Below are 15,265 nucleotides of genomic sequence, written 5' to 3' on the forward strand. Positions count from 1 at the left end.
GTCTCTCTGCTTTCCTACTGTCTTCATCCAATCCTTCTTACTCCTTTCCATGGCAAGCTGTATGTTGGGCATCACCATTGTCAATGGCTACAGTCCCGTCCTCTCAATGAAAATGTTCAACGCGCTCTGTCACAGCACGGCTATTCATCTGTCGGTTCTCGATCATGTCAGAATAGAATCGAGTGATTCTTTTGCGTTTGTCACTAACGCCCCACAATCGCGAGTTTGAAGCTCGTCACAGTCATTCAATCCTTGAATCCTACTCAGAATACCACAGACAAGGTTTAGACCTTCCGGATTCTCAAGAATGCCGCCATCAATTCTATCTTATACCACGAAGATTCTGATTAAGGAATCCAAGAGATATCCACTCAATCTAAGGTAGAACGGAGGTGGTTGTTAGGCACACGTTCATAGGTGAGAATGATGATGAGTGTCACGGATCATCACATTCGTCAAGTTGAGTAACAAGTGATATCTTAGAACAAGAATAAGCTGAATTGAATAGAAGAACAATAGTAATTGCATTAATACTCGAGGTACAGCAGAGCTCCACACCTTAATCTATGGTGTGTAGAAACTCCACCGTTGAAAATATATAAGAACAAGGTCTAGGCATGGCCGTGAGGCCAGCCCCATGATCTAAGATAGCATAAGACTACTCGAAGATAGCTACCAAGATGAAAATACAATAGTAAAAGTTCCTATTTATAGAGAACTAGTAGCTTAGAATTTACAAAAATGAGTAAATGACGTAAAAATCCACTTCCGGGCCCACTTGGTGTGTGCTTTGACTGAGCATTGAAGCATTTTCGTGTAGAGACTTTTCTTGGAGTTAAACGCCAGCTTTTGTGCCAGTTTGGGCGTTTAACTCCCACTTCTGTGCCAGTTCCGGCGTTAAACGCCGGGCAGTCTTGAGGTGATTTGGAACGCCGGTTTGGGCAATCAAATCTCAGGCAAAGTATGGACTATTATATATTGCTGGAAAGCCCAGGATGTCTACTTTACAACGTAATTGAGAGCGCGCCAATTTCGAGTGCAGGGAGGTTAGAATCCAACAGCATCTGCAGTCCTTTTTCAGCCTCTGAATCAGATTTTTGCTCAGGTCCCTCAATTTCTGCCAGAAAATACTTGAAATCACAGAAAAACACACAAACTCATAGTAAAGTCCAGAAAAGTGAATTTTAAATAAAAAATAATAAAAATATATTAAAGACTAACTAAAACATACTAAAAACATACTAAAAACAATGCCAAAAAGCGTATAAATTATCCGCTCATCAACCATTTGAACTAATATGTGATGCCAGTGACCATGCTATTGGTGCAGTATTAGGACAACAACATAACAAGCTTTTGCACGTTATTTACTATGGCAATCGTTTTCTGAATGACGCACAGAAGAATTATACAACCACAGAAAAAGAGTTGCTTGCAGTGGTTTATGCCATTAACAAGTTTAGATCCTATTTAGTAGGATCAAAAGTGATTGTGTATACTGACCATGCTGCTCTTAAATATCTACTCACAAAGCAGGATTCAAAACCCAGGCTCATAAGATGGGTATTGCTTCTGCAAGAGTTTGATATAGAAATAAGAGACAGAAAAGGGACAGAAAACCAAGTAGCAGATCACCTGTCCCGAATAGAACTAGTAGAAGGGGTGTCCCACCCCTCTACTGAGATCTCTGAAACCTTTCCGGATGAGCAACTCTTTTCCATTCAGGAAGTACCATGGTTTGCAGACATTGCAAACTATAAAGCGGTAAGATTCATAACCCAAAGAGTACAGCAGACAGCAAACAAAAAAATTAGTTACTGATGTAAAGTACTACTTGTGGAATAAATAATACCTCCTTAAGAGATGTGGAGACGGAATGATCCGTAGGTGTGTGCCCAGAGAAGAGGCACAGAAGATCCTATGGCATTGCCATGGATCACAATATGGAGGACATTTTGGAAGTGAGCGGACAGCCACAAGAGTCCTCCAATGTGGTTACTACTGGCCTACTCTCTATAGAGACTCCCGAGAGTTTGTACGCAGCTGTGATAGTTGCCAAAGAGCTGGTAATCTGCCTCACGGTTATGCCATGCCTCAGCAAGGGATCTTAGAGATTGAGTTGTTTGATGTATGGGGTATCGACTTCATGGGGCCCTTCCCACTATCATACTCAAACACTTACATTCTGGTGGTAGTAGATTATGTATCTAAATGGGTAGAGGCAATTGCCACACCCAATAATGATACTAAGACAGTGCTGAAGTTCCTCTAGAAGCACATCTTTAGCAGATTTGGTGTCCCCAGAATACTAATCAGTGATGAAGGAACTCATTTCTGCAATAAACAGCTTGACTCTACTCTGATCCAATATGGAATTAACCACAAAGTGGCAACTCCATATCATCCACAGACAAATAGGCAGGCTGAAGTCTCAATTAGAGAACTAAAACAAATCTTGGAACGGACGGTAAGTACCCGTAGAAAGAATTGGGCAAGGAGTCTGGATGATGCTCTATGGGCATACAGAGCTGCATTCAAAACTCCTATAGGGACCTCTCCATACTAGCTTGTGTATGAAAAAGCCTGTCACCTGCTAGTAGAACTGGAACACAAGGCCTACTGGGCAACCAGATTCCTAAACCTTAATGCCAAGTTAGCTGGAGAGAAAAGATTGCTCCAGTTGAATGAGCTAGAGGAATTCAGACTCAATGCTTTCGAAAATGAAAAAATTTACAAAGAGAAAGCAAAAAGGTGGCATGACAAGAAACTGACATCTAGAGTCTTTAAGCCAGGACAGAAGGTTCTGCTATTTAACTTTAGGCTCAGATTGTTCCCTGGGAATTTAAAATCCCGGTGGAGGGGACTATATGTGATCACAAGTGTGTCACCATATGGATATGTAGAGCTTCAGGATGTTGACTCTAACAAAAAGTTCATTGTTAATGGACAGAGAGTCAAACATTATCTTGAAAGCAATGTTGAGCAAGAATGCTCAAAACTGATAGTAGACTAAAGCTCAGTAAAAGTCCAGCTAAAGACAATAAAGAAGCGCTTGCTGGGAGGCAACACAGTCATTAGCAAAGGTTTTTGCTATTTAAATAATAATTATAGGAGTTTGATATAAATTATCTTTAAGGTTGATTGTCCAAATGCAGAAGTTCACAGAGTTACAGAAGGATTCAGAGCACAAAGCAGAGAAAAAGAGCTCACTGGCTCGAAAATGCCAGTAGGAGGTATTTTGGGCGTTAAACACCAGAATGGGTATCATTCTGGGCGTTTAACGCCAGTTAAGATACCTTTTTGGACGTTAAACGCCAGAATGGGCACCATTTTGGGCGTTTAACGCCAGAATTACAGCATCTTGGGCATTTAGAAAAATGCCCAGTGATAAAAGATTTCTGGCGTTTAACGCCAGCTAGGGTACCTGGTTGTGTGTTAAACGCCCAAAATGGGCAACAAATGGGCGTTAAACGCCAGAATGGATACCATTATGGGCATTTAACGCCAGAATGGATACCATTCTGGGCGTTTAACGCCAGAAAGGATAGGGGGAGGAGATTTTGTTTTCACTTCAATTTTTTTCAAATTTTCATGTTTTAATTCATAATTTTCTGCATAAACATGTTACAATTTTTCATCTCTCAAATTTAATTTTCAAAAATTTAATAAGCTTCTAGATTCTTTTTAATTTTCTTTCAAAATTTCTTTCAAATCTTTTTCAAAAACTCAATTATCTTTTCAATTTCTTTCAAATCTTTTCCAACTCATCATATCATCTTTTAATTCTTAGATGCATCAACAAAAATTCAGATTTAACTTCTTTATATCTTTTCCATATCTTTTGAATTTTAAAATCTCATCTTTTTCATATCATGATTCATCTTTTCCAAATCATATCTTTCTATCATATATTTTTCAAAATTTTTGAAACCCACCCCCTCCCTTTTAAATACACGTTCGGCCATCCCCATCAATCCAGCATTCGAATCTGTCTCCCCCTCTATTCCTCTCCTTTCCTTTCTTTTTCTTGAGGACAAGCAAACCTCTAAGTTTGGTGTGTTTTTCCATGATCACTGAGCAAAAACTCACCAAGATCATGGCTACTAAAGGAAAACAAACCACTCTAAAAGGTAAGAAAGAGAATAATCCAAAACCACTTTGGAATCAAGGGAGGTTCTTAACCAAAGAACATGCAGACCATTACCACAAAATAATGGGTTTGAGGTCAGTGATCCCGGAAGTTATGTTCAATCTAAAAGAAGACAAATATCCGGAGATCCAAGAACAGATTCGAAACAGAAGATGGGAAATCCTAACTAATCCTTAGACAAAGGTGGGAAGAAATATGGTCCAGGATTTCTAGTCAAATATGTGGTTAATAGATAAGCAGAGAATGACGGGAACTGCCTTCCATACCTTTCGAACTATGGTCAGAGGGAAGACTATTTACTTCCACCTTGACAAAATAAGAGAGGTCTTCAAGATGCCTCAACTACAAGATGATCCTGAATCCTTTAATAGGAGAATGGTGAGAGTAGATAAGCGTTTGGACCAAGTTCTAGAGGACATATGCCTCCCTCGAACTAAGTGGATAACCAACTCAAAAGGTGTCCCAAACCAACTCAAGAGAGGAGATCTCAAACAAGTCACTAGGGGCTGGTTGGACTTCATTGGGTATTCTATACTGTCCACTAGCAACCGCTCTGAAGTCACTGTCAAAAGAGCAATGATAATTCATTGCATTATGCTGGGAAACGAAGTGGAGATTCATCATCTGATTGCTTGTGAGATTTACACAATTGCAAATAAGAACTCCACTGAAGCCAAATTGGCTTACCTAAGCTTAATCTCAAAGCTTAATCTCTCTGCTATGTAAAGATGTTGGGGTAAAGATGGGAGTGGATGAGTGATGAGCAGATATTTTATACGCTTTTTGGGGGTGTTTTAATATAGTTTTTAGTAGGATCTAGCTACTTTTTAGTATATTTTTATTAGTTTTTTTTTTTGCAAAAATCACATTTTTGGAATTTACTATGAGTTTGTGTATTTTTCTGTGATTTCAGGTATTTTCTGGCTGAAATTGAGAGACCTGAGCAAAAATCTGATTCAGAGGCTGATAGAGGACTGCTGATGTTGTTGGATTCTGACCTCCCTGCACTCGAAGTGGAATTTTTGGAGCTACAGAAATACAAATGGTGCACTCTCAATTGCGTTGGAAAGTAGACATCTAGGGCTTTCCAGAAATATATAATAGTCCATACTTTGCCCACGTTTAGATGATGCAAACTGGCATTTAACGCCAGCTTTCTGCCCTATTCTGGCGTCAAATGCCATAAACAAGTTGCAAAGCAGAGTTAAACGCCAGAAACATGTTACAAACTGACGTTTAACTCCAAGAATGGCCTACGCATGTGAAAGCTTCAATGCTCAGCCCCAGCACATACCAAGTGGGCCCCATAAGTGGATTTCTGCACTATCTATCTTAGTTTACTCATTTTCTGTAAACCTAGGTTACTAGTTGAGTATATAAACTACTTTTAGAGATTTATTTTGTATGTCACAACATTTTACATCTAAAATTGTACCTTTGACGGCATGAGTCTCTAAACCCCATGGTTGGGGGTAAGATGCTCTGTAGCGTCTCAATGAATTAATGCAAGTATTTCTGTTTTCTATTCAATCTCACCTGTCTCTATTCTAAGATATTCGTTCGCACTTCAACATGATGAATGTGATGATCCATGACAATTATCACCATTCTCAACCTATGAATGCGTGCCTGACAACCACTTCCATTCTACCTTAGATTGAGTGTATATCTCTTGCGTTTCTGGTTCATGAGTTTGACTGCCTCTCCTCACAACAAAGCATTCAATCCATGAGTCCAGAGTCTTCGTGGTATAAGCTAGAACCAATTGGCAGCATTCTTGAGATCCGGAAAGTCTAAACCTTGTCTGTGGTATTTCGAGTAGGATCTGGGAGGGGATGTCTGTGACGAGCTTCAAACTCACGAACGTTGGGCGTAGTGACAGACACAAAAGGATCAATGGATCCTATTCCAACACAAGTGAGAACCAACAGATGAATAGCCATGTACATGGACCCTTTTCACTGAGAGGACGGCTGGCAGCCATTGACAACGGTGATCCACCAACATACAGCTTGCCATGGAAGGAGACCTGCGTGAGTGAAGAAGAAGACAGTAGGAAAGCAGAAATTCAAAGGACAAAGCATCTCCAAAACTCCAACCCATTCTCTATTACTGCGTAACAAACATTCATTTTATGCTCTTTCACTTTTCACAATTAAAATTAAGAACCCTATTGATATCATGATTAAGAATAATAAGATAACTATAGCTTGCTTCAAGCCAGCAATCTCCGTGGGATCGACCCTTACTCACGTAAGGTATTACTTGGACGACCCATCGATTAAGAGGAGGGCGCAGGAGTTCCTCCCAGAAATCCCTCAAATTGACTACTGGGCCCACCTAGAAGCATCTGTCACCAAGCTGTAAGAAGCTATAGATCAAGTTAAGGAAGAACAACAAAATCAAAATAGCATGCTCTGCAAGCTGCTTAAGGAACAAGAAAAGCAAGGGCGTGAGCTACAGGAGCTGAAGCGCCAGAAGCTCTCCCTTGAGGGACTAGACACCCCACAGATTGAAGGAGCATCCATCTCCCAAAATAAACGTTGTTGAGTCCTAATCTTAAATCTGTGATAACTTTTATTATTAGAAACATATCTTAAGAATTACATAAGTATTAGTAATTAGGGTCTTTATTTTTATTTTTATTTTTATTATCTCCAAGTAAGATATAATTTGTTCTTCTCATCATCACTAAACATGAATAAAATAGTAGATTCTCTTTAGAGTAAGGAGGCAAATATTTCAAGTTTTCAATAAGAAAAATTTTGATTATTTTTTTGTGGTGGCAACACTTTTTGTCTTCTGAATGAATGCTTGAACAGTGCATGTTTTTTATAGTGAAGTTTATGAATGTTAAATTTTTTGGCTCTTGAAAGAATGATGAAAAGAAAGAGAAATGTTATTGATAATCTGAAAAATTACGAAATTGATTCTTGAAGCAAGCAGGAAAAGCCAATAGCCCTTAAAATCAAAAGGCAAGGGTAAAAAGGATCCAAGGCTTTGAGCATTAATGGATAGGAGGGCCCAAAGGAATAAAATCCTAGCCTAAGCGGCTAAACCAAGCTGTCCGTAACTATGTGCTTGTGGCATGAAGGTCCAAGTGAAAAGCTTGAGACTGAGTGCTTAAAGTCGCGATCCAAAGCAAAAGAGTGTGCTAAAGAATTCTAGACACCTCTAACTAGGGACTTTAGCAAAGCTGAGTCACAATCTGAAAAGGTTCACCCAGTTATGTGTCTGTGGCATTTATGTATCCTGTAGTACTACTGGAAAACAAGATGCTTAGGGTCACAGCCAAGACTCATAAAGTAGCTGTGTTCAAGAATCAACACATTAAACTAGGAGAATCAATAACACTATCCGAATTCTGAGTTCCTATGGATGCCAATCATTATGAGCTTCAAAGGATAAATTGAGATGCCAAAACTGTTCAAGAGCAAAAAGCTACTAGTCCCGGTCATCTAATTAGAATCTGAGTTTCACTTAAAACTTTGAGATGTATTGCCTCTTGATCTTCTTTTTATCCTATTTTATTTATCAAGTTTCTTGAGGACAAGCAACAGTTTAAGTTTGGTGTTGTGATGAGCGGATATTTTATACGCTTTTTGGTAGTATTTTCATGTAGTTTTTAGTATGCTTTTGTTAATTTTAGTATATTTTTATTAGTTTTTATACAAAAATCACACTTCTGGACTTTACTATGAGTTTGTGTATTTTTTTGTGATTTCAGTTATTTTCTGGCTAAAATTGAGGGACCTGAGAAAAAATCTGATTTAGTTGATGAAAAAGGACTACAGATGCTGTTGAATTCTGACCCTCCTGCATGCGAAATTGATTTTCTGGAGCTACAGAAGCCAAATTGGCACGCTCTCAATTGCGTTGGAAAGTAGACATCTTGGCTTTCTAGCAATGTATAATAGTCCGTATTTTGCCCGAGATTTGATAGCGAAAACTGGCGTTTTAACGCTAACTTTTTACCCTTTTCTGGCGTTAAACGCCAGAACTGGCATAAAAGTTGGAGTTAAACGCCCAAACTAGCACCAAAGCTGGCGTTTAACGCCAGAACTAATCTCTACACATGAAAGCTTCAATGCTCAGCCCACACACGCACCAAGTGGGCCCTGGAAGTGGATTTCTGCACTATCTATCTTAGTTTACCCATTTTCTGTAAGCCTAGGTTACTAGTTTAGTATAAAAACTACTTTTAGAGATTCATTTTGTACATCATGACATTTTACATCTGAATTTGTATCTACTACGGCATGAGTCTCTAAACCCCATGGTTGGGGGTGAGGAGCTCTGTTGTGTCTCGATGGATTAATGCAATTACTTCTGTTTTCTATTGAATCACGCTTGTTTCTATTCTAAGATATTCATTCGCACTTCAACATGATGAATGTGATGATCCGTGACACTCATCACCATTCTCAACTTATGAATCTGTGCCTGACAACCACTTCTGTTCTATCTTAGATTGAGTGTGTATCTCTTGGGTTCATGGTTCACAAGTTTGATTGCTTCTGCTGACAACAGAGCGTTCAGATTCGTGGAACCAAAGTCTTTGTGGTATAAGCTAGAGTCAATTGGCAGCACTCTTGAGATCTGGAAAGTCTAAACCTTGTCTGTGGTATTTCGAGTAGGATCTGGGAGGGGATGTCTGTGACGAGCTTCAAACTCACGAACGTTGTGCGTAGTGACAGACACAAAAGGATCAATGGATCCTATTCCAACACAAGTGAGAACCAACAGATGAATAGCCATGTACATGGACCCTTTTCACTGAGAGGACGGATGGTAGCCATTGACAACGGTGATCCACCAACATACAGCTTGCCATGGAAGGAGACCTGCGTGCGTGAAGAAGAAGACAGTAGGAAAGCAGAAATTCAAAGGACAAAGCATGTCCAAAACTCCAACCCATTCTCCATTACTGCGTAACAAACATTCATTTCATGCTCTTTCACTTTTCACAATTAAAATTAAGAACCCTATTGATATCATGATTAAGAATAATAAGATAACTATAGTTTGCTTCAAGCCAGCAATCTCCGTGGGATCGACCCTTACTCACGTAAGGTATTACTTGGACGACCCTAGTTTATCTCAGTCGAGCATCCAATCACCAAAAAGTCAATGGAGGGACAACAAGTACACGACAACTCGATTAAGAGGAGGGCGCAGGAGTTCCTCCCAGAAATCCCTCAAATTGACTACTGGGCCCACCTAGAAGCATCTGTCACCAAGCTGTAAGAAGCTATAGATCAAGTTAAGGAAGAACAACAAAATCAAAATAGCATGCTCTACAAGCTGCTTAAGGAACAAGAAAAGCAAGGGCGTGAGCTACAGGAGCTGAAGCGCCAGAAGCTCTCCCTTGAGGGACTAGACACCCCACAGATTGAAGGAGCATCCATCTCCCAAAATAAACGTTGTTGAGTCCTAATCTTAAATCTGTGATAACTTTTATTATTAGAAACCTATCTTAAGAATTACATAAGTATTAGTAATCAGGGTCTTTATTTTTATTTTTTTTATTATCTCCAAGTAAGATATAATTTGTTCTTCTCATCATCACTAAACATGAATAAAATAGTAGATTCTCTTTAGAGTAAGGAGGCAAATATTTCAAGTTTTCAATAAGAAAAATTTTGATTATTTTTATGTGGTGGCAACACTTTTTGTCTTCTGAATGAATGCTTGAACAGTGCATGTTTTTTATAGTGAAGTTTATGAATGTTAAATTTTTTGGCTCTTGAAAGAATGATGAAAAGAAAGAGAAATGTTATTGATAATCTGAAAAATTAAGAAATTGATTCTTGAAGCAAGCAGGAAAAGCCAATAGCCCTTAAAATCAAAAGGCAAGGGTAAAAAGGATCCAAGGCTTTGAGCATTAATGGATAGGAGGGCCCAAAGGAATAAAATCCTAGCCTAAGTGGCTAAACCAAGCTGTCCGTAACTATGTGCTTATGGCATGAAGGTCCAAGTGAAAAGCTTGAGACTGAGTGCTTAAAGTCGCAATCCAAAGCAAAAGAGTGTGCTAAAGAATTCTAGACACCTCTAACTAGGGACTTTAGCAAACCTGAGTCACAATCTGGAAAGGTTCACCCAGTTATGTGTCTGTGGCATTTATGTATCCTATAGTACTACTGGAAAACAAGATGCTTAGGGTCACAGCCAAGACTCATAAAGTAGCTGTGTTCAAGAATCAACACATTAAACTAGGAGAATCAATAACACTATCCAAATTCTGAGTTCCTATGGATGCCAATCATTATGAGCTTCAAAGGATAAATTGAGATGCCAAAACTGTTCAGGAGCAAAAAGCTACTAGTCCCGCTCATCTAATTAGAATCTGAGTTTCACTTAAAACTTTGAGATGTATTGCCTCTTGATCTTCTTTTTATCCTATTTTATTTATCTAGTTTCTTGAGGACAAGCAACAGTTTAAGTTTGGTGTTGTGATGAGCGGATATTTTATACGCTTTTTGGTAGTATTTTCATGTAGTTTTTAGTATGCTTTTGTTAATTTTAGTATATTTTTATTAGTTTTTATGCAAAAATCACACTTCTGGACTTTACTATGAGTTTGTGTATTTTTTTGTGATTTCAGGTATTTTCTGGCTAAAATTGAGGGACCTGAGCAAAAATCTGATTTAGATGATGAAAAAGGACTACAGATGCTGTTGAATTCTGACCCTCCTGCATGCGAAATTGATTTTCTGGAGCTACAGAAGCCAAATTGGCACGCTCTCAATTGCGTTGGAAAGTAGACATCTTGGCTTTCTAGCAATGTATAATAGTCCGTATTTTGCCCGAGATTTGATAGCAAAAACTGGCGTTTTAACGCTAACTTTTTACCCTTTTCTGGTGTTAAACGCCAGAACTGGCATAAAAGTTGGAGTTAAACGCCCAAACTAGCACCAAAGCTGGCGTTTAACGCCAGAACTAATCTCTACACATGAAAGCTTCAATGCTCAACCCACACACGCACCAAGTGGGCCCTGGAAGTGGATTTCTGCACTATCTATCTTAGTTTACCCATTTTCTGTAAGCCTAAGTTACTAGTTTAGTATAAAAACTACTTTTAGAGATTCATTTTGTACATCATGACATTTTACATCTGAATTTGTATCTTCTACGGCATGAGTCTCTAAACCCCATGGTTGGGGGTGAGGATCTCTGTTGTGTCTCGATGGATTAATGCAATTACTTCTGTTTTCTATTCAATCACGCTTGTTTCTATTCTAAGATATTCATTCGCACTTCAACATGATGAATGTGATGATCCGTGACACTCATCACCATTCTCAACTTATGAATCTATGCCTGACAACCACTTCTGTTCTATCTTAGATTGAGTGTGTATCTCTTGGGTTCCTGGTTCACAAGTTTGATTGCTTCTGCTGACAACAGAGCGTTCAGATCCGTGGAACCAAAGTCTTCGTGGTATAAGCTAGAGTCAATTGGCAGCACTCTTGAGATCCAGAAAGTCTAAACCTTGTCTGTGGTATTTCAAGTAGGATCTGGGAAAGGGTGACTGTGACGAGCTTCAAACTCACAAATGCCAGGCGCAGTGACAGTGTGCAAAAGGATCAATGGATCTTATTCCAGCACGAGTGAGAACCAGAAATAGTATTGAGAAGTAATCTGTATGGGACTCGAGACGCATCTATTTGTATCAACGGTCCCGGATATGTAACCGCTCAAGACATCATTTTACCACCTTCTGTGGAAATTGTTGATAATACGCAACATATAGCTAACCTAATAGAACCCATTAATTTGTGTATTAGATTACAAATCGAGAGGAATCGCGGATATTGTATAAAAAGACTAAAAAACTTTCAAGACGGAAGTTATCCTATAGATGCAGTATTCATGCCTGTTCGAAACGCAAATCATAGTATTCATTCTTATGTGAATGGGAATGAAAAACAAGAAATACTCTTTCTCGAAATATGGACAAATGGGAGTTTAACTCCTAAAGAAGCGCTTTATGAAGCCTCCCGTAATTTGATTGACCTATTTATTCCTTTTTTACATGCGGGAGCAGAAAACTTGAGAACTTCATAGATTTATAGAATCGGTTACTATAACTAATTTACTAAATCGCGCAAAAAACAAAAAACCCAGAAATATTAAGTGATTAGTCGATATTCAAAATAAAAGATTTAACAGACAATTGAAAAAATAGATGATTGAATCAAAATAATTCCTTTCAAGTTCTATTTATTTTGAGGGCAATATGAATATTCTATTATGTTCCATCAACACATTAAAAAGATTATATGAGATATCTTCCGTGGAAGTAGGTCAACATCTCTATTGGCAATTAGGGGGGTTCCAAGTGCATGCCCAAGTACTTATAACTTCTTGGGTCGTAATTGCTATCTTATTGGTTTCAGCCATTTTAGTTGTTAGAAATCCGCAAACCATTCCCACTTTTGGTCAGAATTTCTTTGAATATGTCCTCGAATTCATTCGAGATGTAAGTAAAACTCAGATTGGGGAAGAATATGGTCCGTGGGTTCCCTTTGTTGGAACTATGTTCTTATTTATTTTTGTTTCAAATTGGTCGGGGGCTCTTTTGCCTTGGAAAATAATACAGTTACCTCATGGGGAGTTAGCTGCACCCACAAATGATATAAATACTACTGTTGCATTAGCTTTACTTACATCAGTAGCATATTTCTATGCGGGTCTTTCGAAAAAGGGATTAGCTTATTTTGGTAAATACATCCAACCAACTCCAATCCTTCTACCAATTAACATCTTAGAAGATTTCACAAAACCCCTGTCGCTTAGCTTTCGACTTTTCGGAAATATATTAGCTGATGAATTAGTAGTTGTTGTTCTTGTTTCTTTAGTACCCTTAGTAGTTCCTATACCTGTCATGTTCCTTGGATTATTTACAAGCGGTATTCAAGCCCTTATTTTTGCTACTTTAGCTGCGGCTTATATAGGTGAATCCATGGAAGGCCATCATTAACTTAACAAATTTAGGAAATAGTCTTTTTTTTTAGTTTCTAGTTTAGTTTGACTCGCCACAATATATGTGCGGCTAAAGATAATATACTTAGGTAACAAAAATACATAAAAGATAAACAAATAAGTTTTGAATTCTGATTCTATTAATTGAATATTCATAAATACGGGGTTAAATTAAATGCAATCAAAGTATAAATAAATATATGATTTGGTAAAAAAATAGAAAAGATTACTTGAGAGCTGTAAAAAAAAATAGGAAAAACATTAAAAGATGTTTTTCCTATTTTTTTTTTACTAAACTAAAAAGAATCTTTTCATTCAATTTTTTTCAATAACTTTTTCTTGGGTTGAAAGAGATGATTCCAAATCCACCCCACTCGTGTCTTCCGCTTTTGCTTGATTTCGAGTCTCTAACTCGAATTCCAATTTTTTTTTTTTTATGATCGAAAAACTATTTTTTTTTCTTCCAGTAAATTTTTTATTTTCACTAACATCTTTTTTTATATCTAAATTGAAAAAAAGGAATTCGATTGGTATGATCCACGGGTTATTCGTATATGCCTTAATAAAATCTTCATTCGGTATGGAATGATTTAATATTTCTTTATTTATTAGCATCCAATCTAAATGTTTTCTATGCAGATTTTCTTCCATATCTATAATGTAATCTTTTGCTATATATCTCTTTATAGAGATATCGCTCGTTGGATCAAATCCTTTTTGTTTACATGTTTTGTAATTATAAGAAAGAAATTCTTTTTTATTTGCTTGGAATGATGATTCATATCTAGAAATATATGAGTCTTTCTTATCTTTAATGGATTGATATGAAAAAAGATCATATTCATATTGTGTGTTTTTTTTTAATGAGCCTAATTGTTGGTTTTTGTAAGGAATTGATCTGGTTTTTTCATATGAATCACATTTTTTTAAATCTTTATTTTGAATGACATGACGTTTATGGATTCTATTTCTCCATTTTTGTGGCACTAATCTAGACCATCTTCTCTGAGATAAATCATATTGATAATGACTCTTTAACAACCAATTTGTCCATTGATTCATTAGAGAATTGGGGGGGTTCTTGGATATAAATTGAAAATCAAATATTCTTTGTATTCCAAAAAAATAATCTTTTATTTCATTCTTAAGAAAAGGGGATTTTCGATGATATGCAAAAACATATTTTAACTTATATATGTTAATAACTTGGGTTTCGGATAATTTAAAAAAAAACATATGCTTGTGACAATGACGATACGTCACAAAATTTATGGGAATTCATATTCCTAAGATCATAAGATCTTTTGAGAAGCGAAATAAAGTAAATTAGACTTTTATTTGTTTGATCAGTTCTTTCCACATTTTCTTCATTATTGTAAATGGACTTTTTTTTGTTTTTGATTCAAGAAAAAGTTGTACATCAATGCTACAAATCAAAATGATACACAGAAAGATATTTAGGTATACCCTCTCCATGAGAGTATTTAAAAAAGAATGCTTCGAATTGTCATCTAATAGAGGATTTTGTGACTTATAAGCTAATAGAGGATTTATTTTTTGTAATATCTGCCAAATATTTTTTTTAATGCTAATTCTTTAGCATAAAAACTTGCTTTCTTCGAAATAATATTTCTCTCTGCTGTTAAACTCCCCCTTTTCTTTTCTTTGGCCATTTTTTTCATTTTTTTAATGATTGTCTTTCGTTTAGCATTTATATCTTTTTTTTTTCAATGAAGAATTTGTCCAATTAATAGAGTTTATTCTAGTATTTGATTTGTAAATCGTTGGATTTTTCTTACAATCATAAAATTGAAGGTACCAGAAATTCCTAGAGGCATACCATCCGAAAAGCTTCCTTGACCAATTGGATAGATCAAGAAAACAGCAGTAGCCGCTGCAACAGGAGCTGAATATGCAACAGCAATCCAAGGGCACATACCCAGACGAAAACTAAGTTCCCACTCACGACCCATGTAACAAGCTACACCAAGTAAGAAGTGTAGAACAATTAGTTCATAAGGACCACCATTGTATAACCATTCATCAACAGATGCCGCTTCCCATATCGGGTAAAAGTGCAAACATATAGCCGCCGAAGTAGGAATAATGGCACCCGAAATAATATTGTTT

The 15,265-nt window shown here is 37.2% G+C and overlaps 2 protein-coding genes across 2 annotated transcripts; one reads left to right on the top strand and one right to left on the bottom strand.

Moving 5' to 3' along the window:
* The first annotated feature begins 12,357 nt into the window (after positions 1 to 12,357).
* LOC127741632 (ATP synthase subunit a, chloroplastic) lies at positions 12,358 to 13,390 on the top strand. Its single transcript, XM_052254450.1, has one exon. The coding sequence runs from the start codon at positions 12,390 to 12,392 to the stop codon at positions 13,131 to 13,133; it is 744 nt and encodes a 247-aa protein (XP_052110410.1). The 5' UTR covers positions 12,358 to 12,389; the 3' UTR covers positions 13,134 to 13,390.
* Positions 13,391 to 13,450: 60 nt separating this feature from the next.
* On the bottom strand, positions 13,451 to 14,387 carry LOC110275682 (protein TIC 214-like). Its single transcript, XM_021131887.2, has one exon. It carries the CDS (start codon positions 14,369 to 14,371, stop codon positions 13,451 to 13,453), a length of 921 nt encoding a protein of 306 aa, XP_020987546.1. The 5' UTR covers positions 14,372 to 14,387.
* Positions 14,388 to 15,265: the final 878 nt, after the last annotated feature.

This window comes from Arachis duranensis, chromosome 9, assembly GCF_000817695.3.
Source record: "Arachis duranensis cultivar V14167 chromosome 9, aradu.V14167.gnm2.J7QH, whole genome shotgun sequence".
Lineage (NCBI taxonomy): Eukaryota > Viridiplantae > Streptophyta > Magnoliopsida > Fabales > Fabaceae > Arachis > Arachis duranensis.